This window comes from Chaetodon trifascialis, chromosome 6 (genome assembly GCF_039877785.1).
Source record: "Chaetodon trifascialis isolate fChaTrf1 chromosome 6, fChaTrf1.hap1, whole genome shotgun sequence".
Taxonomy (NCBI): domain Eukaryota; kingdom Metazoa; phylum Chordata; class Actinopteri; order Chaetodontiformes; family Chaetodontidae; genus Chaetodon; species Chaetodon trifascialis.
The window spans coordinates 14,258,285-14,282,647 of record NC_092061.1 but is presented as its reverse complement, the minus strand read 5'-3'; the positions used below and the strand labels follow the sequence as shown (position 1 = coordinate 14,282,647).

Here is a 24,363-nt window from a genome sequence, read left to right as displayed (position 1 = left end):
ATACGTCATATTTAACTACACAGGATTATACTTTGTCTTCAGTACCTGCTGTGCCCTACAAAGCACTGCAGGTGATCAGGCACGTATAAACCTTAATTTGCTTACTGCCACCAGCTGATAGCAGCCCTCCCCCTTCTCAGTCATTCTCTCTTTCTGAACGAAGGGACCAGATTGCCAAAGATGAGGAAGTCTGATGTCTATCTGGTGCAAACACACCAACAGTTCAGTGAGCACACTGCATGACTATCACATATACAGTATTCATCCAAATGACTGTTGGTCCCTTTAGGAATAGAATATCCGCATTAATGAAATCGTATCATTTTCTGTTATCCCCGAGAAGACCATTGCTTCTGTTTAATGTGATTTAACGTGTCTTGTGTGTAATCACTCACATTATTCTCATATTGTTTGTGTCTGAATGTCTTTAAAGATTGTAGCTCTGAACAAAACTAAGGAGCGAATGCGGCCTTACCATGTCAACCACGAAAATGAAGACCCGGATATCAAGAAGATCAAAAAGGTAAATAAAGATTTTTCTAAATTCAGGTACACCTTAGGATTTGTGTGTTTTCCTTTTTCTGTAACCCACTGTGTTGTGTGAATGCGTGTTGCGTGCACAGTGTGCATGCAAAAGTGAGTCTAAGCTACCTTGTTTGCATTACCTCAGGTGCAGAGTTTCATGCGGGGCTGGCTCTGTCGGAGGAAGTGGAAGATCATCGTTCAGGACTACATCTGCTCTCCTCACGCTGAGAGCATGAGGAAGAGGAACCAGATCGTCTTCAACATGGTGGAGGCAGAGACAGAGTATGTAAATACATTATGCCTAGAGTACCAGTGCACACTGTTGAAAAGTTGTCACTACTGTTGAGCTTTTACAGGGCATGACACACATCTCAGTGAGAGTAACCGACACTGGACTAGGGCTTAGGAAAGGATGCTCTGAATGATGTGTTAGACTTCAAGCATTGAACAGTAGCCTGGTACATTTCTGCATGTGTTTTGAGGTTAAATCTGAATTTCTGAACATTGCCAGGGAGTCTCAAGCCTGTTTGAGTCTAAACCCAGACATTATAAGTTGATATAGGAGTGTTTTTCTCTTTGTCCATGTGTGATGACAGGTACGTCCACCAGCTCTACATCTTGGTCAACTGTTTCCTCAGACCTCTGAGGATGGCTGCCAGCTCCAAGAAACCCCCCATCAGCCATGACGATGTCAGCAGCATCTTCCTCAACAGGTGCGTACGTTTGTCTGAATGTATTCGTGTGGGACTGAGCAACATGTTCTGTTCATCCGAATCACTGAACTGTCAGAGACGCATGCAGAGACGGATACTGAAGGCTTAAAAAATCTCTTGCCATTTTTGTTTTTGCACTCTCGCTCTCTTCAGTGAGACCATCATGTTCCTGCATGAGATTTTCCATCAGGGCTTGAAAGCAAGGATAGCCAACTGGCCAACTCTGGTGCTGGGTAAGCTGTTACCTAACCGCACAAATGTATACACACTGTATGCATACTCTCTGCAGCCACTCAGTTACATCAAGGTCAGGTTTTCATTGGTCCTCCACATCCAGTTTGTCTCGTTCAAACGTTAGACTGACGTCTTACTGCTCCATTGTCTCTCTCTCTCTCACTCACACACACACACACACACACACACACACACACACACACACACACACACACACACACACACACACACGCACACTCAGGCACGCTCATTTCCCTATCTCAGTCTGCAACAAGCACGCTCATTGTCTTGACAGACAATGACCACCCGGACCAGAAGGCATCCCACATATTCACCTCCTAAAACAGAAGCCCCCTCGACAGATAAGCATCACCTAGGAGACAGACTGCTGAAAGACACAACAGCAAATTACTTGTGACAAACTCAAAAAGAAAAAGAGCTGAATGTCACTGTTATCTGACTCTCTGCTTCAGGCTGACGCTGAATGTGGATTTTTGATCAACAATATGTTTTACATCAAATCAGTGTCTGCAGTATCTTGAATACAGTCTTTTTCTGATTGCCATCATCTTTGAATATTTAGCCTCCAATACAACATGCTTTTAACGTCATTCAGATTATGTTCAAATAAACAGAAGCATCTATCTGTGACCAATATAATGAAGCCTCTTTAAATCCGTCTTTACTTGTTTCTTCCATGGCTTTGTTTCTTCTGTGTTTTTTGAGGGCACATCAGTTTAAAAGCATTATGATCTATACATTAAAATACCTTTTCTGTAGTGAATTAGAAAGTGACATCTGCTCCATCCATTTACATCTGTACTTTACGACCAAGTGAGGTTATATTGATTCTTTGAGTAGACTTTGTATTTAACATGATGATGCTTCTTGGTGTTTGTTGTCCAAGACAGAGACAATGTGATCAATAAAGAAACACTAGATGTTTACTGAGTTTGGTTTTAAAGAGTCAGTTTCGCAGTTGCACATCTGAAAAGCTAACATCGTTTCCCCATTTCCCTTTAACATTACTTTGGCCTCATCGCCTCCACCACCTCCTCCCATGGGCAATTTTGTGGGTACCGTATGTGTGCTGCTATTGCCTGTAAATTGAGTTTTAGCACTCTTATATTGTTTCTATTTGATTTGTTCTGATTTTATGAATTTATAATTATTTATTTTTTTCTGTCATTTCTTTGGGCTCATTAGGGGGATATGCCTAACCATTGTTTCGGTTTGATCTAAATGAATTTATACCAGCAGATGAAATTTTATTTCAATATCAACATTAAGCCCTAATACAAAGTACAGAGCAGTAAATGATCTGGTCAACATACACAAAGAGTCCACAAGAGTTAAAATAGCATGTGCAATAGTTAGCCCATCAATGAGTTATTTAGAATTTTGTATTAGCAACACATTAGCCTCAGCTAGTTTGGTTAGCAGTATACTCACCTATTAAATATCACAAGTGAACAGCTGTAATGGAAAGAGTATGTAGATCTGATGCTCCAACAAGGACATTTGGGGAGTAGATAAAAGGCGCCTGTCAATATTTGATTGGTCACAGATCTGACAAAAGGCTCAAATTAACATCAGTTAAACTGCCGTGAAGCTGTGCCAGTGGTGGTTGCTATAGCAACACACTTTTCGACTGAAACCAGCTGCTGGTGGCAGAATATTTGACTTCATGCCTGATTTGTACCCACATGTTACTGATGTGTGTATGTGTGTTGTTGTTTCTAGCCGACTTGTTTGACATCCTGCTGCCCATGCTGAACATCTATCAGGAGTTTGTGCGTAACCATCAGTACAGCCTGCAGGTTTTGGCCAACTGCAAACAGAACAGAGACTTTGACAAACTGCTCAAACAGTATGAGTCTAACGCCGCCTGCGAGGGAAGGATGCTCGAGACCTTCCTCACATACCCCATGTTCCAGGTAGATCATGGGCCTTTTCACAGACAAACCATGACACAAAAGCAGTTTTTATTTAATGTCAGTTCTTGTCCCCATATATTTCCACTGTGTTGACTATCATTTATGAATTGTTCATATTTTTCACCATTGCTCCTCTCTCCCACAAGATTCCGCGCTACATCATCACCTTACATGAGTTATTGGCGCACACGCCGCACGAGCATGTGGAGCGCAAGAGCCTTGAATTCGCCAAGTCCAAATTAGAGGAACTGTCCAGGTATGTGTCTGGTTGTCAGAATGGTTTCCTGATATTGAATACAGAACCAAACGGTGTGTTTTTTGTGTGTGCCCAGAGTAATGCATGACGAAGTGAGTGACACGGAGAACATCCGGAAGAACCTGGCCATAGAGAGGATGATAGTGGAGGGCTGTGACATCCTGCTGGACACCAGCCAGACCTTCGTCAGGCAGGGTAAGTTTCCCTCACCTCACAGCATTGCTCACCAGACAGCAAAGCTCTGGAGGTTTTCCTAACAGGAAGACCCTCCTGCCTGTCAACCGGTGATCTGAGAGCACAGTTGCGGTATCTTGGTGGAGCTCAGTCACTGAATCATGACCTGAGCTGCTGTAATACTTTCCACTCAGGGACATTTGGCTCTCTGTCAGCTTATCTAGTGAAAATGTGGTTCTACAAACTGGTTGTGGTTCAGATAACAACAACTAGGATCATTTAAATTGAAAAGACTGTTGATCAACAAGAGGGCGGCACGGTGGGGCAGCAGGTAGCGTGCGTGCCTCACAGCAAGAAGGTTGCCGGTTCGACCCCCAGGCGGAGCCTTTCTGTGTGAAGTTTGCATGTTCTTCCCGTGCATTCGTGGGTTCTCTCCGGGTACTCCGGCTTCCTCCCACAGACCAAAAAACACGCTCATTAGGTGAATTGGTGACTCTAAAATTGCCCCTAGGTGTGAGTGTGAGTGTGAATGGTTATTTGTCTTGTGTGTCCTGCGATCGACTGGCAACCGGTCCAGGGTGTACCCTGCCTCTCGCCTGTTGAGAGCTGGGATAGGATTCAGCCCCCCCCCCGGCAACCCCGAAAGGGATAGGCGGTATAGAAAATGGATGGATGATTAACAAGAAAATATTTTCCTAATGAATTATTCCCAAGAGTTTAAAACTAAATGTTGCACCTATTTTGTTTAATCACATTTCATGTACATCTTAGCTGTTTCCTACATGCTCTAAGCACTTGCGCTGAAGCATTGAACCCACCTGCCTGTTAGCTGTGTGTTTTAGAAGAATGCGCTTCCAAGATTTGATGACATCCAGCTCTTGTTCCTATGGACTTCCAAAGCACTTATTGTGAGTTGCTTTGAACAAAACGTATGCCAAATGAATTTAATGTAATGTAAGATAGTAGATCTAACACCGCTACGCTTCTCGTTCTCCTGCAATGGAAATAAATTGATTGCCTGTGACCACTGGTGTAAGCCAAAGTCTTAGCGTGGATTCATGGTGCCAGAACCAACAGTCTGCCTAATCTAACAAAGTCATTCTTGATCACCGTGATCTCAAATGTACCACAAAAATTGTACTGTATTTATCAGGAATTGCTTCAAGCAAGTGGTTGGAAACACAGTCCCATAAAGACACTGGTCCAAGACCTGCAAAGTCTTTATACAGTTGATGTGCTCTTGAGAAAGACATAACTGCAGCAGTGATTATTAATTGCTACAGCGTGCAAACCCTAATGAGCTATCTGATCTCCTGATTTGCTGAGGATACTTAGACCAAGTCGAAGGCAATTTTCCATTTATGGTGCAATAAATGTACCGAGTGTGCACTGCATGCCTGCTAAGTGGAACATGGGCTGCTTTAGGACTGCACAGGAGAGCAGATTGTGATGTTCCTCTGGCAGTTTTTAGTTTTATGTAGTTTTTGCCACACATTTAAATAATCTCCTCCATTTTTTAATGTCTTCATGTCTTCCAGGTGCCTACACAAAATACATGTGTGCAGAAATGTTCAGCAATGCTGCTTTTTATACATGTATGTTTGCTTAGTAAACATGACCTTCAGCCCAGTGTCAGCTTAGTGAAATCTTGCGCCAATCCTGCTCCTCAGGCTCTCTGATCCAGCTGCCATCGGTGGAGCGAGGGAAACTTAGTAAGGTCCGTCTGGGCTCTCTCTCTCTGAAAAAGGAAGGGGAGAGGCAGTGCTTCCTCTTCACCAAACACTTCCTCATCTGCACACGCAGCTCCGGAGGAAAACTGCACCTTCTCAAGGTGAGAACATCTCAGAAATCAGAACTTAATTTTAGGAATTGATTTAAACTTTTATTGTGAAAGCCAATAAAATATTGTTAATATTTGCTATTAATCTCTTGCAGCAAGGTGGAGTTTTGTCCCTGATTGACTGCACACTCATAGAGGAACCAGACGCCAGTGATGAGGAGTGTAAGTTTATTACATCAATGGAGCGGTGCTTCCACAATGGTCGACACACAGGCAGCTCTTATTGGCTCATTTAGACCCTTCACCACTCATGGAGGTTAATTAGGTGTCAGATGATAAGTGTCCAGAAATTACTTCCCTTTAAATATCAGATGCTCACCCCTTTAAATGTCAGGTTTTGATCTTCTGACATTACAGATCCATTATCTTTTTCCTGAGGATTCATTTTGCAAGCATGGAGACTGATGAAGCATCCATATAGCCACGCAAACACAAGTGCTGAGACAATCACATGCATGTGCACACTTCCCTTCAACACACACCTTCACACTTAAGCCTCAGGGGTGCGTAGAATGGAGATTGCAGGTCCGCTTAATTAACTCTGTGTGCGTGTGCGTGTGTGTGTGTTTGTGCATATTTTTTTTAACTATCATCATTAAGAGATTGGCTGTACTGTAAAAAGCTCTTTCTTTTTCCTCTATCACGCAGCTAAAGCTGGAGGTCAGGTATTTGGTCAGCTGGACTTTAAGCTTGTAGTAGAGCCAGCAGACTTGCCTTCATTCACTGTGGTGTTACTGGCACCATCGCGGCAGGAGAAGGCAGCATGGACCAGTGATATTAGCCAGGTAAAACACAAACACTCACCCATACAAACACAGAATAACAAGAACCTCCAAATAGCAAGAGCATGTTCTCCGCTGGGTATTGAGAGGGCTTAGTGATAAGTAAACACAGACACGGGTGCAGTTCCCCCGGGATGAGTTCAGCTCAGTGCCTCACTGCTTCACAAACAGAGTAGCATGATACAAGTGTGTCAGACTGCATTTAATCTTATCAGACAAAAAAACACATTGACCGTTTTAATGTGCTTATTTTTACTCAATTCCCTATCAACCTGACTTTTAATTAGTGTTTTCAGCATTAGTTTTAAGCAAATGACTATTTTTCTCCCTGATGTATTTTGTGGTTTTGCAGACCATCATCTGCTTTAGGTTTTGTGGGTCAAACAGGCATGAAAATTATTTGCAAATACTCTCACTTTTTCCATCTCATACTGTCATTCCTTCACTTTACTCTCTCAGTATCTTCCTTTTCTCTCTGCCTCTGTAGTGCATAGATAATATCCGCTGTAATGGTTTGATGACCAGTGTATTTGAGGAGAACTCTAAAGTCACTGTGCCTCATATGATCAAGTAAGTATGTTTGTGTTTGTGAAGAGGAATACTCATGTCGTCATGCCACTGTTGCAAAACATAAGTTTATAATGTAGCTTATCTTGGTGAAAATGTTACAGTTGTGTTGATGTACAGTAACCTCTTAGGCTGTATGTTATGTATTATGCTTTTTTATATTTATTTATGCTGTTGCTGAAATCTGCTTAAGAGTATTCTTTGGTATCCACTCTTATTTTTAGCTTCCTTCTTTGGATTACATGGATTTTGTTTATTGATTTCTTCCTTTTACTTGGCTGTTTTTGCTCAGCTACTTTCATAACCTTTTCCTTGCTTAGCAGCCCAGCAGTCACCCATCCTCGGTTATGTGTGTGTGTGTGTGTGTGTGTGTGTGTACGTGTATATCCATCAGATCCGATGTGCGTCTCCATAAAGATGATGTTGACATTTGCTTCAGCAAGACGCTCAACTCCTGCAAGGTCCCCCAGATCCGCTATGCCAGCGTGGAGCGGCTGCTTGAGAGGCTGACCGATCTGCGCTTCCTCTCCATCGACTTCCTGAACACCTTCCTGCACACATACAGGATTTTCACCACGGCAACGGTGGTCATGGACAAACTGGCCGACATCTACAAGAAACCCTTCTCCTCCATACCAATCAGGTCATACAGTGCGAACACACAAATACTGTATGCATTCACAAACGCAGAGAAGGTGTATGTGCAGCTGGCACGCATACTGTGCTCACACATCACCACCACAGACGTAAAAGCAGCTCAGAAATCTTCCCACACATCACCTTTACCAGAATGGAAAGTGTAAGGAACATGCATGCATTTGTTTACAAGGATGAAAGGAGAATCTTTATTGGCCTCTTTATTAACCACCTCAGTTTTTTTGGATTCAGCATGCAGCTCCCACCTCTGTCCACAAGGTTGAGTACATACTGGCTGAAATACATACCAGCATGTGAGTGGAGGCCAGCACAACAGATGCTTCATCAAGGGTTTTGGCACAGCCATAGGAATATGTCAGATGAGGAGTTCTCTCTCTCTCTCTCTCTCTCTCTCTCTCTCTCTCTCTCTCTCTCTCTCTCTATTTATGCTCTCTCTCTCTTTCTTGTTAGGATTCTGGCTGCATCATAATTGTATGTTTATATTCCTTCCTCGGTTTTACTTAACTCTCACTTTTCAATTGGAAAAGTCTTGTCCTCTGCCCAAAGGCAGGTTTGTATGTTCAGCCTAACTGGTCATGGCCTGTGGCAACCTTCACTGGAAGGGAACAGGGAGGAATCGTCCAGAGACCAGAGGTGTGCAGGAAGGGTAGTGTGGGGAAAGTTCACTTTCTCAAATCTTTACTTAAACAGGATGTGCTTCATTTTTGCCCTTAAAGTCACTCCAGGTGGGCACTTATGCAGCCAAAGTACCCTTTGAGTCAAACCTTTTCACTTTTTTTTCTCTCTTTCATCCACAAGAGAGCAAGTACAATAAGTGGTTTACGAAGAGAACATGCTTTATTGTATTTCAGCGGTTTCTTTATTGTTTTTGTGCTTTTAGCCATGATGTGGCTCTAAAGACGTAGTGTCAGTTGTCTCTTAACCATCATGAGATCAAAAGTTTGATTATCAAGCAAGATATCTCAACATCGCGCAGATGGATCAGACAGTCATGGTTCCCAGATGATGTGTCTTAATGACTTTGCTGATCCCTTAACTTTTCATCTAATGCCATCATCAAAACTAATGACATCCCCATGAGCCTTAGCTGTACTTAACTTTAGTTTTTAGTGCTAATTGGCAGGTGTTACAATGCTAATATGCCTCATGCAGCTGCTAGCATTGCTGAGGACTCCTGTGTATTTATATGTCATGGCCAAAGTTCCCTTTTGGTTGGCTCTAGCGCGCCTTGATTTTCATATTTTTCTATATCGAAGAGGTGCCATGTGGTCATGTGTCAACATCTGGGAGACTGAACATATGCTGCTGTTCTCTCACACACACCTTTCCTCTACCAAGAGATTCATTTATCATCCATCCAATATCTTCTCTCCAACCTCCTTCTATCGCCATCACATCTCCTGCTTGCATCTTCGTGTGTCAGTCCAACCATCACATCCATTTAATCTTTGTTCTGTGTCATCATGTCTCTTCATGTCCCCTCCAACTACAGGGCGCAGTACCACTCATTTGACCGTCTATCCATCTCATCCATCTGTCCTGACTACAGTCTGAAGATCAAGAAGATAGCCATGGATCAGTCCAAGTAACCAACTCTTCTCACTCTGCCTTCATTCTTACTCTTTCCAACTTTTCCTGCCTGTTCTTCCTCTCCTCTGGTCTTGGTCTTTGGTCTGATACCTTACTGATGCATGTTTTTCCCCTTTATACTTTTCAGTCTACCTGCTATCTATCTCCTTGTATGGACAACTCACACAGCTTGTAACTTCATCAGTTTGAAACATGCTAGGTTGATGATTCGTGAACAGAAATAGGAGAAAGGAAATATTTTGGAGTCTCTGCAGCTGGTCTGTAGCATGCTCTCTCATTGGTGCGTCACTTCCTCAAAGCTGTCTTTCTCACTCCCTCCATATTGATCCCTTTTTGCCATTCCTCTTCAGTCTGTTTTATATCCTCCTCTTGAGCATCTTCCGCTGCTTGGTTCCTCTTTTTCCTCTGCCTGATTCAAAGTTCTTCAGCATTCCTCCTCTCTGCTTTTCATGTATCTTTCCTTCCTCTATATCCTCCTTTCATTTCTCCCCCTCCTCTTTCAATCTGGGATGAAATTTGTTCTCCTATTTCCTGCTGAATAACAAGCTTGTGCGAATAAATGATGGCTGTGTTTGTCTATGCATGATTACTCTTCCCTTGATGTAGGTCTGTACACATGACTCTCCGAGCAGTGATAATGTCATCACAAAACTGACAACCAAAATGCTGTTGATTAAAGCTTTTGTGCTTCCATTGCCTAGTAAATAAGGTGTTTAAATGTTGCAAATGTAATCTGCAACGAAAGACTGATGTTTTTTTCTACTCTAGTCTATGAGTGGACATTTTTTTTGTCAGCTGTAATGTTCCTGTTTTAGGTACATAATCAGGTACTAAAATCATATTCAGTAAATTCCAACTTAAGGGTTTTTTGAGGATGTTCACATGCCTGTTTGCTGAACAGTTTAGGTTAGTTTGAACCGTTTTTATAGACCCACTATTTTAGGATGGTGCTGCAAAAAAAGACCCTAAATACTGGATAAAAAAGGAATTTGTAGAGCTGAAAAACAACATTTTCTCCACTGGTCAAGACAGTCACCTGACTCACGGTCAAACTGAGCATATGTTTCCTAACTGGAAGCTAAAAGCACCTTGCAAAGTTTATTTGCCATATATGTTAGCCCAGAAGCAACATTAGCATTCATTTGGACAATTGTTTTGTTGACAAATGTAAATCCAATATTCACCCTCTCTGAGACTCTGTTTTGGTCACCACCAACTGAAGGAAATCTGTAGCTCTTTAGCTGTTAAATTTTCCATTTTCATGAACTAGTCGCTCACTTTGCCTGGCCAGATGTTCACGTTAATCAGAGCTTTTCATTGAAAACAGCTGCCTGAAACCAACAGTGCTAAGAGCATTGAGAGTGAACCAAAACAGAAAACCACACAGAAACAAAAGATTAGCTGATAGTGATGATGTCACTATAAGCAACTCCTTTCACATCCCATGCAGTTCTTTCATACTGTGATTGATAAAGATAATGAGTAGAGCAGCTTCAATTGTGTGTTAGCTTATCCAACTACTTTCTGTGCTGAAGTGCAGCGGCAACACAATAGAAATCGTGTCACTGCTCTAATACTTTTACTCTGACTGCACTGTGTGCCCACTCAAGTCACCCTGGATAACTAAATAAGCTAAATACTCCAAATGTAACACTGGATGCCTTGGTGCCCCCAGTACGCTGTGAAATCTGAAATTCCTCTGTGATTCTTCTGTTTGCTGTGAATTCTGAACACACAGTATGTCATTTTATTTGACCCTAAACCAGACATTTGTCTGTAATACTGGAAAGCTGTCTGACAAAATTCATTTTCTATTGAACCTTTCTCACTGTAAGGCATACAGACAAACAACAAACCAACAAGCTCTTGTTTCTTATTGCATTTTCTAATATCCTCTTACTTTGCTGACATATTGCTTTGTTCCCCTTTCAGGTCCTTGGAGCTGTTCTTTGCCACCAATCAGAATAACAGAGGTGGTGAGCACATAAATGACAAATCTCCCCGTCTCTGCCGCAAGTTCTCCTCTCCACCTCCTCTGTCCATCCCGTCCCGCACCTCCTCCCCTGTCCGAACAAGAAAGCTTTCCCTCCACTCCCCCATCACTGCCAGGGTCGGAGGCCTAGACCTAACCAGTCCGCTGTCAAACTCTGGTGTCAACCATAACACTTCCCAGTCTGCCGCCAGTAGCCCCACATCTGCCCACACCCCTCAAACCCCGACACCTCAGACACCAACTCCTACCACCTCCTCTCCTCCACCCTCATCCACTTCTCCACCACCCAACAACTCCAAGCCACCGCAGGACCAAGTTCCTCCCATTCCCTCATCCCCAGACCAGAGTCCCTGCTCGACTGCCGAGGGGGAGGAGGTGCCCAAGATCGACCCATTTTGTGGCAAACTGAGACGTAGCATCCGCAGAGGTGTGTCATAGTTTCCACACCAAAACAGCGCAAAAACATTTATACTGGAAAAAACATCAGAGCTGAGATCTGTCTGAAATATACCTATATTATTTCCAGTGCAGTGCCTGAGCTTTGAGCCTGGTCTCATTCCCAGAGCCTCAAATACCGCCATTTTGTCATCTCATACACAAGGTATCCTGTTTCATCTGTATGACAGGCACCAGGCTTTCAACTAACTCCACTGTAGACCCATCCAACAAACACACAACAACATCAGAATGTGTTTGACTGCCAGAGGATTTGTTCTGGTTGTCTAACATTGCCACGGATGGGTTTACATTGGAGTTAGCTTAGAGACCAGTGTGTCTCATACAGACGCTAAAGGGTAACCTGCGTGCCCGTATGAGACACTGAGGGGTGTTACAAAGCATCAGTATACCTTACTTTGAGAAATATTGACATGATTTTGGACAAAGCTCTGTTTTTCACTTGTCACAAACTGTCAATACAAAAACCTTTACTTAAGGATATAGTCTACAAGCAGCAAAACCCTGATTTAAGCCAGGAATACCATCATCAGAGTTTTGAACATGGTTTCGAGTCTGTTTCATCTCTGACCATACTCAACATGTGGTTTTATATGGTCAGAAGTGAGCTGCACCTTTAACCACATGATGTCAAAGTGTACTGACACTCCCTGCAGTTCATCTCTACATCAAATGGTCAAATGGTGGTCAAATTACTCTTAAATCAGGTCAAAAATGGTAGTTTTCCATAAGTTCCACAAACACATTTTATAGGTTTTAGTGATGATCTGCATTTAGAAATTCTGTCAAACGATGATTATTGATCTTTTTAATGATACAGTAATTTTGAGAGCAACAGAGATGAAGACTTCAAATTTTGTGGGCATGTCATCAGGGTGAAATTAAACAAAAATTGTATAGTTTTAATTATTTTTGATGGCTGTTACAGCCATTTGGAGGGTTGTAAAGCATTAGCAGATGATTCAGATTCTTATAATTTGATTCTACATTGTGCTTAAGTTATTGCCATGTGCACCTTGATAACATGTGCAGTTTGTTCTGTAAGTGTGCAAAGTATATATTCTCTGTGACTGATCATCAACACATCAACGCCTTACTGGCAAACCGAAATACTTATGAAGAGCTGGAGGTCACTCATCAAATGACACAGTGTGAAGTGTTCCTTGTCAGAGCAGAACAGGCGCCTGGTAGGACATCATTATCTCCTTGCATTTGTGTGCTAGACTTCCCTCCACACACACTTAGATCTTCTAATAGTGGTGTTAAACAGCCCTCTCAGACTGGAGAGTGATAGCGTTCGGGCATCTGAAGCAGCACAGCTAAGACAAGCTACAGTTAGACCCTCATTAGCATGTGTAAGAGTGTGTGCACGAGTGTATGCATGTGTGACAGCTGCTAACCATTCACTAGGAGACAAAAAGCCATTAGCACTCATGCTATGGAGCCACTCTCACCTCCTCTGCATACTGTGTCTCAATTTCTTTAGCTTTAATTAGCCAGTGTATGTATCTGCTTACATATATCTTCCTATTGGTTGATCTTGCCCTTTTTCTGTCACCGACAAATTACCACTGTGACATTCTGAGCATATGTTGAAGAGTCGTGAGGTGAAACCTCTGTTTTTCCAACTCAAACAACCTATTCATTTTTAAACAAAACACTAGGATATAAAAGTAGTACCAAGAGCATCTATGGTCAGGTGCTGTGTGGAATTTATTCAACATAGGCCCAAATACAAACAGGTGACAAACTAAAGGATAAACCTGAATAAACTGCAGAAATGTTATGAATACAGATGCTTCCATACAGGAAATTACAGGGAAGTGTGAAAGTGATGTGAAACAGAGTCTGCCATGGCATTCACAGCCAGCAGATCTCAACACAGTCAATGATCGTCACTCAGGAACGCTCCAGGGTTAGAGTTGGCAAGGACTGCTGAAGCTGTTCTGAAGCCTTTTCTTTTTGTTTTTTCTTTTAATTTGTCACGTTGTCATTTGTGTTGCTTATGAAAGAATCAGGTTTTGTGTGATACCTGCTAATATCCCAACACAGACTTGAACTTTTGTTCCTTCCCTGGTCACTGCGTGTGTCTGTGTTTGTGCTGGAGTGCACGTCCAAAAGTTAAATGCATGTTTGCATCCAAAGACATCAAAGGTATGTCGAATAGACATTTGCAGATTGAAGCAAATATTTAACTTGCATATTTGCCAATATGAACGCTGAAGCTACTCACAGTACATGTCTAAGAACATTTACTTGCTCACACATACACAAAATGTGCAAGGAACAAATTAAAGACTGACTGACTGTGAATCTAAGTACAATAAAGTTCTCCTCTCCAGTAGTGCAGCAACAATAAAGGCCATCATCGCCATGATCATCGTCATCATCGTTATTCTGTCCTTCTCCTCCCCAGCTGTGCTGGAGTCAGTGTCACTTGAGAAAATCATCCCAGAGTCTCCTCAGAGCAGTGAGGCAGGAGACATGTCTCCATGTCGCTCCCCTTCCACACCTCGCCACCTCCGCTACAGACAGCCTGGAGGTAACAATGTGTGTGTGTGTGTGTGTGTGTGTGTGTGTGTGTGTGTGTGTGTGTGTGTGTGTGTGTGTGTGTGTGTGTGTGTGTGTGTGTGGTTTATGACTCATAGGCCACAATGCCATTGCCAGAGGCCCTTGCAGTGGGCAGTTCTGTGCCCACTTAGAGTCTGCTCTGCAGAGCCAGGCAAAGATCCCTGACCCTGGAGGACGACATCTTTACTTCAGCAGCACAATACAAAGCTAAAATAGAGCCAGACTTTGGCATAAATGGTACTGCGTGAGTGTGTATGTATGACTGCAAATGTCTTGGGACTGTTTTCCTTGAGGTGAGCCCAGGACAGCTGCAGAGCCAACAAGCATTTGGCAAGCTGTGTCTGGTTTGGATGATGATGATGATGATGATGATGATGATGATGGTGATTTCAATGGTAATATTAAAGGTGATGAAACAGTGAGGATTCCAACAATGAGGAATATATTTAATTTCTGCAAAGAGCCTGCAACAAGAATGACAGTGATGATGATGATGATGATGATGATGATGATGATGATGGTGAATAGCTACATTTTCAGATTGGTATTTTGCACCTATAATTTTTACAAAGTAGAGATTTTGCAGATGCAAATCTAATCACATGTGTCTACAAACAAATTCTCATGTAAATTACTGTTTTGAAATGTGTTTAGTCATGTCTATCAAATTTGGCATAGAGCTTACTAACACAAAGCCTGCAATTTAAAGATTAAGTTTTCAAGATTCTACTTTTTTGTACATAGGCAAGGTACATGAAAAATAAGGCAAACCTTGGCTCGTTTTATATGTAAATACTCATGGGAATATTTCAAAGCAAATTACCAATTACTGTTTAGTTAATAATTTGGTTGACACAACGTGTTTGCAATGAAAAAAGTATCAGTTAATATAGAAAATATTTGAATTTATGTTTATAAAAAGTTATGCTTCAAAAGGTTATTTGCTTTTGTGAACATTGTAATCATTATTCATTATGTTCAGATGAAATGAAGTTTCATTTTTATTCACTTGTGGCTACTCCCCTCATTGATGGCAATTCTAACAGTATTTCTGTCTCTGATGATAAATGTATGTTTGTGTGTCTGCAGTCCAGTCAGGGGAGAACTCACGCTGCTCCGTCTCGCCTGCCTCAGCCTTTGCTATTGCCACAGCAGCAGCAGGACATGGTTCCCCACCAGGTATGTACACGTACGCACACACACACACACACACACACACACACACACACACACACACACACACACACACACACACACACCGAATCAAGAAAGTCTTATCTTAATAATAACAGATTCGTTCCCTCTCTTTTCTTTTTATCCAGTGTTTACAAACTCTGAAAGAACTTGTGATAAAGATTTCATCATCCGCCGAGCTGCAACTAACAGAGTTCTCAACGTGCTGCGGCACTGGGTGTCCAAACACTCACAGGTTTGTCTGCACCCACCACCCTCTGCCTGTGTGTGTTTGTGTATGTGTGTGTGTGGGGTCCCCTGTTTCTGCTGGGGCAATCAAGTCTGTGGTCTCATTAAAGCAGGTGTCAGATGCATTCGCTCTCTGCTCCACTGCTCTCACTTGGGCATGTAAACAGCCATATGCACACAAACACACACTGAGTGTCGTTGCTGTGTCAATTGGACGAGCTGCTCAGCCCGCTTCAGTCCTCCTACCTACTCTTCTGCTAAACAGCCAGTGTTGCCTCTAATGAATTGAATATCACGGTAATTGCCTGACTCCCTGCTTAGAGGTCTAACTGCATCGATCTGTTTTATGTATTTTTCTTCAATAACACAAAATGCTGTGATGACAGGCCAGCTTTAGTAGACTTACTAACACAGAGGCGAGCACAAACACATGCATGTACACCCACTCTCTTTTTTCTTTCAGAGGCCAGAGAACAAAGAGCTTGTTAAGACTGACCTTTGAACAAGAGTTAAATTGGGGCGGGAGTGAAAGGGAAAAAGAGAAGGAAAAGAAGGTGTAAAGTTTGGGAGGCATGAGGGGGTTCAGGACTATATATAATCTATTTGTAATCTCATTTTACTTCATTAACTATCACAAGAAATATCATACATCACTCTCTAAACTGATTTTGTTCACTCCTACTTCTTTCTCTGTGAGGACCAGTTTTACTTAGTCTTCACTTCTTTGGTTAAGGTCTAGTTTTAGAGTTTAGAATCAGAATTAGGTTTAGGTTAAAGCTGCAGCTCTACTTGAGGTTCGGCATGTAAGCATTGTGTACAGAGGAACCCTTTGTGTATGTCTGTGAGAGTCAGTTCAAGTATAGAAGTTGATTTGTGTCTGTGTTTAGGACTTTGAGATGAATGGGGAGCTGAAGATGTCGGTGATTTGTCTCCTGGAGGAGGTGCTGAGAGATCCAGACCTTCTGCCTCAGGAGAGAAAAGCTACTGCCAACATACTAAGGTACACTACATGTACAAATGTACAAACAAAAACACATGTACTGAAATCAGAATGTAACACTTGAAGGTTGAACAGTCAAGTCAAGTCTTCACGTATTGTTAAAATCTCCCCCTTGTTCTGTTTTACTCTGTTCTACATTAGTGCTCTTTCTCAGGATGAGCAGGACGATGCCCAGTTGAGGATAGAGGACATCCTGCAGATGGTGAGAAAACTACAGCACGTAACATCCTCTCATACATTTTTTCATTGCAAACATCTTGTGCCTTATGATTTTATGATTAAGTTGTTATTATTCTATTGGGTGAATTAAGCTGCAGGGAAGAGAAACTCTGCCTTTTGCTGCATAACATACACCTCTCGTTATTGCAGACTGGCTGTGCTATACAGCTTCATTTGAATTTGAATATTCATGTGGTTCTCTATGGGATGACCTGGTTTTATGAAGCCAGCGCCCCTGAAGTACTTACACATTAATACACGCCTAGCCCAAATACTTATTAATTTACCCTCCTTTACCACTTTCCTGAGATGAAAACAACCATGAGTGCCCCTGACTAATTGTCTTGGCTTAATAATGACTAGGAATCACAAAAACACACGTTGCCATTGTATGAGGTGAAAAGCCTCGGTCAGAGCACGCTGTTCTATCCTCCATTCAGACGGGATAAATACACCCTCTCCTGACTGTGACGCTCTCCGGGGGACTGCCAGCTGTCATAAAACATATTCATCATAGCCACTCTCTTTATTAGATATTTATATCTGCTTGTTATTCCTGTTTGTGTTATGGCATGAGCATTTATTTGTTCGTGACTCTTGTTTGTCCCTGTATGTGTGTCCCTGTGTGTGTGTTTAGGCGGACTGTCCGAAAGCAGAGTGTTTTGAGTCCCTCTCAGCGATGGAGCTGGCTGAGCAGATCACTCTGCTGGATCACATTGTCTTCAGGAGCATTCCTTATGAGTCAGTCCTTTCATAACACTCTCACACTGTGATCTGCATCAGGCCAAACAAAGCTAAATCACCTTAATGGATACTGCTTATTATGAGGCCAGTTAATCAACACAGTATCCCTCAGCAGCACCAAAGGAAAGCAAACTTTCAGGAAGATGATGAGGAGCACTGAAGGCATTTTTACTTTACAACTCCAAGTTTGTATTTGAAAAGAGTAGATTTTTACTGTGTAATGTGTAACTCACCATTAGCACGCTTAAATAAGGTGTGCTTTAATTTCACTTCATTTTAAGTATATTTAGGTATGTTTTCAACACACTGGTGATATAGCGTAATTGTATTGCAACTGTGTTTTGAATGCGCATGAATCATGAGTTTCACTGGTCTAGTTGGTTAAAGTTGTGCCAATTTAGCACACTATGTAAAGTAAACTCAAGGACTACTAAGTGACAAAAATAGCACAAAGTGTACTTCATTCTTCAAAAAGTATCATTTTAGTATAATTCCTGGGTATATCCCTGCCATTACATATCATACAGCAGAGTAAAACAGGTTCAGAGGCCTCATTGTGCATCTAATGTGTTTTTACTCTGTTGTCTTCTCTTAAAAATCTTCCGTTTGAGAAATTAAAAACAAAAATACAGAAACAGCTGACTTTTAGATATTCAAATGTAGAAGCAAAGCTGTTTTGTAGTCTCTCAAACCTTTATATCTTTGACTGAATGGAAACATGGAAATTTTCATAATGTTACACACTCCTAATTCGGGTCTTCATTTCACAACAGCCTTCACAAGACACCTCTTTCTTTACTCATGGTGTTTAATTAGTTCAAGAAATCCTTTTCAGTGCCTACTGGGAAGGTGATAATATCTGTAAGTCACAGGCTGTAGCTGATGTAACTCATATCCTGTGAGTTTACTGTGTTCGCTGTATTCTGTGTCCCTCTCCAAGAGAGTTCCTTGGCCAGGGCTGGATGAAGGTTGACAAGACAGAAAGGACGCCGTACATCATGAAAACCAGTCAACACTTCAATGATGTAAGTCAGCCCTTTCAGTGTCTTTAAGCACCTTCTTTTTCCTGATCCTTCTGTGAACATCCAGTTTATATTCTCTTGTCCTACTGCAGATGAGTAACCTGGTGGCGTCACAGATAATGACCCATACCGATGTGGGCTCAAGGGCCAGCTCCATAGAGAAGTGGGTTGCTGTGGCCGACATCTGCCGCTGTCTCAACAACTACAACGGAGTCCTGGAGATCACATCTGCACTCAATCGCAGTGCCATCTACCGTCTGAAGAAGACATGGGCTAAAGTCAGCAAACAGGTGGAATAATTAATCATTACTAATGACAATCAATCATCTGTCTATATAAAACCTGAGTATGGTACTTAAAAACAAGTGTATGTAAGGTTTTCCTTAACCACAGAGGATTAGAGGAAAGTTATCTTCTCTGTAATGTCTACCAAATGTCCTCCTGGTAGAATGATGTTGTTAGAGTGCTCAGAGGAAGATAATGCAGAGAGGCATTTACCCGTAATGTTCAGTATCTGCTCTTAGCTTAATTCTGATGAGCACTAATTCGATTAAAAGCCACAATCATCCAATCAGCAGACAGTCTGTCTGTCCGCCAAGCCATTGCTGCCGATTCACGACCGAAGCAAATTCAATTTTTCCATTTTATTACGATCTTGGGTGGATCTTGGGTTAAAGCAACTGTTTTGTTGGTCCCATGTCATTCATAATAATAAAGTAATTTTAAAAGTGAATTTGTGCTCCTGTCCAGACTAAAGCCCTGATGGACAAACTGCAGAAGACCGTGTCCTCTGAGGGAAGGTTTAAAAATCTGAGGGAGACCCTGAAAAAGTAAGACTGTTTGCAGATGTTTTCAATATACGTATAACAAAAATTAAAACAAAAACAAGCTTTTATTGACTCTGTTACGCTCATTATTCCTTCGCACTTTCTTCCGTCAGCTGCAACCCTCCATGTGTGCCATACCTGGGAATGTATCTAACAGACCTGGCCTTTATTGAGGAGGGAACGCCCAATTTTACTGAGGAAGGTCTTGTTAACTTCTCCAAAATGAGGATGGTAAGCACAGACATGCATAAAACAAATGCACAGACTGGGATGCAAATCATCTGTACATATACACTGTGTTTTAATTAACTTAAACTCCACATTTTCTGTAGATATCACACATCATCAGAGAGATTCGACAGTTTCAGCAGACTCCGTACAGAATAGAGCATCAAGCCAAGGTACTTATCTCTCCAACATGTTGAATTTGAAACAGGATTTTTAAATTCAAAGGATTTTTAAATCTAAATCCAAAGTGCCTTACAAAACATAAAGAGAGGGGCAAAAATATTATATTACTATTGAAAATATACTATTGAAAATAGTCAATGATTAAGTTGTTTATAGAAGTAAGTTTATAAAAAATATCTTGACATCAGGGATCCTTTATGAAAGTGCTGGTCTCAGCTGCTGTTGGATTATTGAAAATCCCTTTGATATATATCAAAGTGTTGAAAACATGTATCTGCAGTATGTTTCTGAGAGCTAAAATCATGGCCCTGTAGAAGCCATCTTAAATCAACAATCCTCTTTTCTGCTGCAAGATATCCACTGAGCATCACTTTAACCCTCTCAGCTATTGGCTGCACCAATTAGAGAACCGCAGAGGGCGATTTAGAGAAAGATGACTATGTGGTCTCAAATCAATTTGGCTCACTTACAAAGTCATTTTATTCCCAAATGAGCCTTTCAAGACCATGTAGTCATCTAGTTGCTAAAAATGTCAAACATCTTAATTAATTGAGAGCAACAAAACAAACCCTGTAGCTGTAAATATACATACTTGGTACTTGGTGCTTCATACTTGGTGGTCTGAAACGTGCCCTCTTTGATCTTTTCTGTCCAGGTGACCCAGTACCTTCTGGATAAGACTCTGATCATGGACGAAGACACACTTTATGATCTCTCGCTGAAGATCGAGCCCAGGCTTCCTGCCTGAGTTACAGCTGCCTGTGGCCAGTGGGAGCCTGCCGAACCTGAACCCCCCTGAAGGGCAACACGCCCACATAATCTCATCAATCAAGAGGAAATCGCGAAGTTTTGAGAGCGACGTGGATATGGAAATAAGAGCGATAAAGACTGAAGTGAAGAGAGGAAGAAGCTTTTACGAGAGCCTTAGGGAGCATGAGACACAATTTCTAAGGATTGATTGTCTTCAGGAGGACAAGAGGAAAAGGTTTTGTTGCACTGCATTGAGGGTTTTGAGGAAATGACATGTCTCTGTGTGTGCTCATCATTCCTCAGTCCAGAGTGTGGTGCACTTGACATCACACTTCCTCAGACCAGTCTGAGAGTGCAGGGAAGGCTTGGAGCATAGAGAGAATGGATGAAATACAGTGGACATTACAGAGATGTAGCACACACAGATAGTGTGACAGAGAGATGTCTGAGCTTGTGTCTCCGTGCTGTTGTCTGTGTTTTGTTGCCTGTGCATTTCTGTGCCATGTCCTGGAGCAAGAGCCCCAAAAATGCTTTCTGTCATGATGGTCACTGCATAAAACTTGCATGATTTCAGCTTGGGATGTAACTGTCTAAATGGCCTTCAGCCCGCCCCCTGACCCTCAGCTTAGCATGCTTCACTCCTTTGAAGGGTGACTTTCTAAGCCACTATGCATCCTGAGTGGGCTGGGAAGGGCAACACGCCTTTAAGCCTTCAAATATGTAGAAAGAAACTAAAATTAAACACATAAAGATCATTTTGACAAAGTGGCTTACTTTTCCATTAATAAACATTAAATTCTGCATTTGTCTTTAGTCCGTCTTCGCCTAAAGACTTCCCAAAAAAATTAAGAACTCTCCTTTTTTTAAAAAAAAAATGTCGACATGAATGATACAAAATTAAACACTTGATCAGTGCCTTCCACTTGTGTAGGTCAAATTACCCACAACTGCCAATTTACATACATGAAATTTATATAGAAATCCTGCTAAATCTTAAGATTTCCTGTAAAAATCTGACTATTTCTTTTGTCAGAAAATAGGTCATGTAGACTAAACGGTAGCATGTTAGTGTAAACACAGTAAGGTCCATTGCAGCGTCGAACTGTCAGCAAATATCTCCCTCTAGTGTTTAAACATTGCTATACCCTCTACTGACCCAAAGCTTTTGCGGCATTTGTGTGCAGTTTTGATTTTTGGCTTTTACGAAGTGTCACATAATGAAGTGTGTAGTCAGGTCCCAGTGTGTAACTCTTGGGTGTAGGCTGGGACAGTTTTTGCACTCTCTGAGATGTAGCTTTGCTTGAGTGACAGTATGATCGTTATTTACCATGCTATTTATTTCATTAGATACTGTATCCTATTTTTGTATATAGTGACTCACATATCATATGATTGATGAAGAATTGTCATGCTGTGAATATAGATTTTATTTTATGTTTTTTTTTCTTTTCTTTTTTTTTGTCTCGTTTGCGTTTATGTTGAATTCTAGTTTTGCATCCCAGGCTCTTGTATTGCAAGAAATCTGTTTAACTTTACTCTAAAAAAAAAAAAAAAAAGAAAACAGAAAAAAAAGTCTTCTAAAGGTTAAAAAAATGTAGCATTTGAATAATCAGAATTTGTTTTCTGTATTGCTGATATGATGAACATAGTTGTCCTGCATGCACACAACAGCTGCATGTTGTGCATGTCTGACTGAATGCTCTCTGTATGTTCTCCCTCTGCTTCTCTATATTAATATTGTCTCTGTAGCTGTCGGGAGGCTCTGCTAAAAGGCATAGAAACAATATATTTTCCATCAAATCTGGCACGTTTGTCTCTTAGTGTAGCTCACACAGCCAAGCATAATCTTTAGGCTATGTCATCTGCAAAACAGCCTGTTGTTATGCAGTAGCAGTGTTTGAAGTTATGCAGGCCTCAGTGAAAAACTTTCCTCATAAAACAATAACCTTGTTCCAGATTGATTAGAGGAAATGTTTTCAGGCTTTGCTTTTGGAAAAACTCGTCCTTTGCACTGCGTCTGTAATTCTGAGTGTCTGTTTCACACACAAGTTTGAGAATACAGGATGCTGTGTTTGTATTGTAATGTTATGTTTGTGTATTTGTTTGCATTTTTCACTTGTAGGTGCAGGGGAAATAAATTCAACATGCCTTATGTGTTTGCGCATTTCTTTGAGCATTGCAGTAATTTCAATGATATTAAGTTTGCTTCTGCTTGTGCCTCCTCAAGCATTCCTCAGCTGCACTTAATGTTAACTCCAATGTCACTTTTCAACATACTGTAGGGCTCCAAAAATTTCTGGTGCATCAACAAATTTCGGCTACAGTATGGAACCAAACTGCAAAGCTTTGGGAACAAAGGATTACCTTTGTATGTTTTGATTCTTAACTGAGAAGAAACCAGCAGCATCTGGTATAAAACAACAACAAGACAGTGTGCATATGTTTACAAGGGAAGAAATACACCTGCATCAGAGCACAGTTTCATTATTCAGAGGTTTTATCTGGTGCTGAGGTTGAAGGCTAGACTGAAAGTAGAATTCATCAAATTTAAGAATTAATATCCTTCCCTTTGTCTTTATCCAGTTATTAACCAGCAGTTTGAACCAGATGTTGCACAAAATGACCAGATACGGTGGCATCCCTCTGTGCTCTCACAGTCACATTTGAAACAACACTAAATCTTCATCCACTACTGCTATTCAGACAACACTTGGAGATGCTTCACAGAGTTGAGCTATTTGCAATGCAATCTTCCCTAGAACTTGTTTAGTTACAGGTTTATAGCCTATTCCTGTTGTGATGGTAAGGGAGACAGTTATGTTCACAACAGTGAAAAACTGCAAAGCAACTGCAATAAGAGCTTCCATTTCAGCGTATATTAAGGCTATATATTAAGGCCATTCCTCAGGCCGCCGTTGTTGAAGAGCAGTCCAGCTTTGGGCTAGTGCCTTGAAAGGACAACTACAGCTCTTGCATGTCCAATTAACCACCACTTAAACTTTGGCCTACAGAGACATTTGTTACTGTGTCCTTCAACAGGAGCAGCAGGGTGGTCAAACCATGTGCCAAGCCAGGACTTGCTGTCCTGCAGTGTGGCCCAGCACTGTGGCCATCCTGCCACCCTGTGGTCATGAATCATATTGTCTCTTTTTGAATCAGTGAGGAAAAGTGAACAGGAAGGAAACAGTAAATGTGCAAGTAAAGTGGTTTACATTTGAGAAAGAAACAAAGCAGGACGCATTCTCTATATTATCAACCCGTTATTGTTTTTCATAGAAGATATATAAGAGGACTCACTGGTTTCAGTATCTGCTCTTACAACAACTAACATTTCTATTTGTGTTTGTCTCAGGAAATAATATTAGAGTGAGGGAAAGAGTGAGAGACAGAGTGAGACAGGCCAGACTGAGACAGAGGGAGTGAAAGAGAAAAATGGCACAGTGTGAAGGGACTTGAGCAAATGTTTGCAATGTGACAAAGTCATCCTTCCAAATGTTGTCGAGGGGATGTGCCAAGTTGTTAGAGTGGGATCGGCTGTCAGTTTTTAGTGCACATAAATTGGCTGGAGGGTGGCAGTTGTAGGTTGCAAGCATTTGTGTCTCAGTAGGAGTTTTATATCAGATCAGCCAACACGGCTCCTGTTTGTGAGGGACAGATGGAGGGCAGTTAGTTG

The 24,363-nt window shown here is 41.5% G+C and overlaps 1 protein-coding gene across 4 annotated transcripts in view; it reads left to right on the top strand.

The window, feature by feature from the left end:
- rasgrf2b (Ras protein-specific guanine nucleotide-releasing factor 2b) overlaps positions 1-22,842 on the top strand; it is a 43,359-nt gene extending 20,517 nt beyond the window's left edge. The window contains exons 4-29 of one of the 4 annotated variants that reach the window (XM_070963687.1): positions 434-523; positions 671-807; positions 1,122-1,238; positions 1,392-1,471; positions 3,216-3,409; positions 3,556-3,665; positions 3,742-3,860; positions 5,510-5,670; positions 5,775-5,841; positions 6,328-6,464; positions 6,949-7,031; positions 7,423-7,671; positions 9,178-9,270; positions 11,208-11,695; positions 14,141-14,266; positions 15,385-15,474; positions 15,618-15,724; positions 16,605-16,717; positions 16,859-16,919; positions 17,574-17,677; positions 18,621-18,705; positions 18,795-18,992; positions 19,453-19,532; positions 19,643-19,760; positions 19,862-19,930; positions 20,596-22,842. In XM_070963687.1, coding sequence (XP_070819788.1) covers positions 434-523; positions 671-807; positions 1,122-1,238; positions 1,392-1,471; positions 3,216-3,409; positions 3,556-3,665; positions 3,742-3,860; positions 5,510-5,670; positions 5,775-5,841; positions 6,328-6,464; positions 6,949-7,031; positions 7,423-7,671; positions 9,178-9,270; positions 11,208-11,695; positions 14,141-14,266; positions 15,385-15,474; positions 15,618-15,724; positions 16,605-16,717; positions 16,859-16,919; positions 17,574-17,677; positions 18,621-18,705; positions 18,795-18,992; positions 19,453-19,532; positions 19,643-19,760; positions 19,862-19,930; positions 20,596-20,688 — 3,369 coding nt within the window. In that variant the 3' untranslated portion in view covers positions 20,689-22,842. The remainder of the gene's footprint in view (positions 1-433; positions 524-670; positions 808-1,121; positions 1,239-1,391; positions 1,472-3,215; positions 3,410-3,555; positions 3,666-3,741; positions 3,861-5,509; positions 5,671-5,774; positions 5,842-6,327; positions 6,465-6,948; positions 7,032-7,422; positions 7,672-9,177; positions 9,271-11,207; positions 11,696-14,140; positions 14,267-15,384; positions 15,475-15,617; positions 15,725-16,604; positions 16,718-16,858; positions 16,920-17,573; positions 17,678-18,620; positions 18,706-18,794; positions 18,993-19,452; positions 19,533-19,642; positions 19,761-19,861; positions 19,931-20,595) is intronic. The other 3 variants (XM_070963688.1, XM_070963689.1, XM_070963690.1) reach the window with 3 other exon arrangements.
- Positions 22,843-24,363: the final 1,521 nt, after the last annotated feature.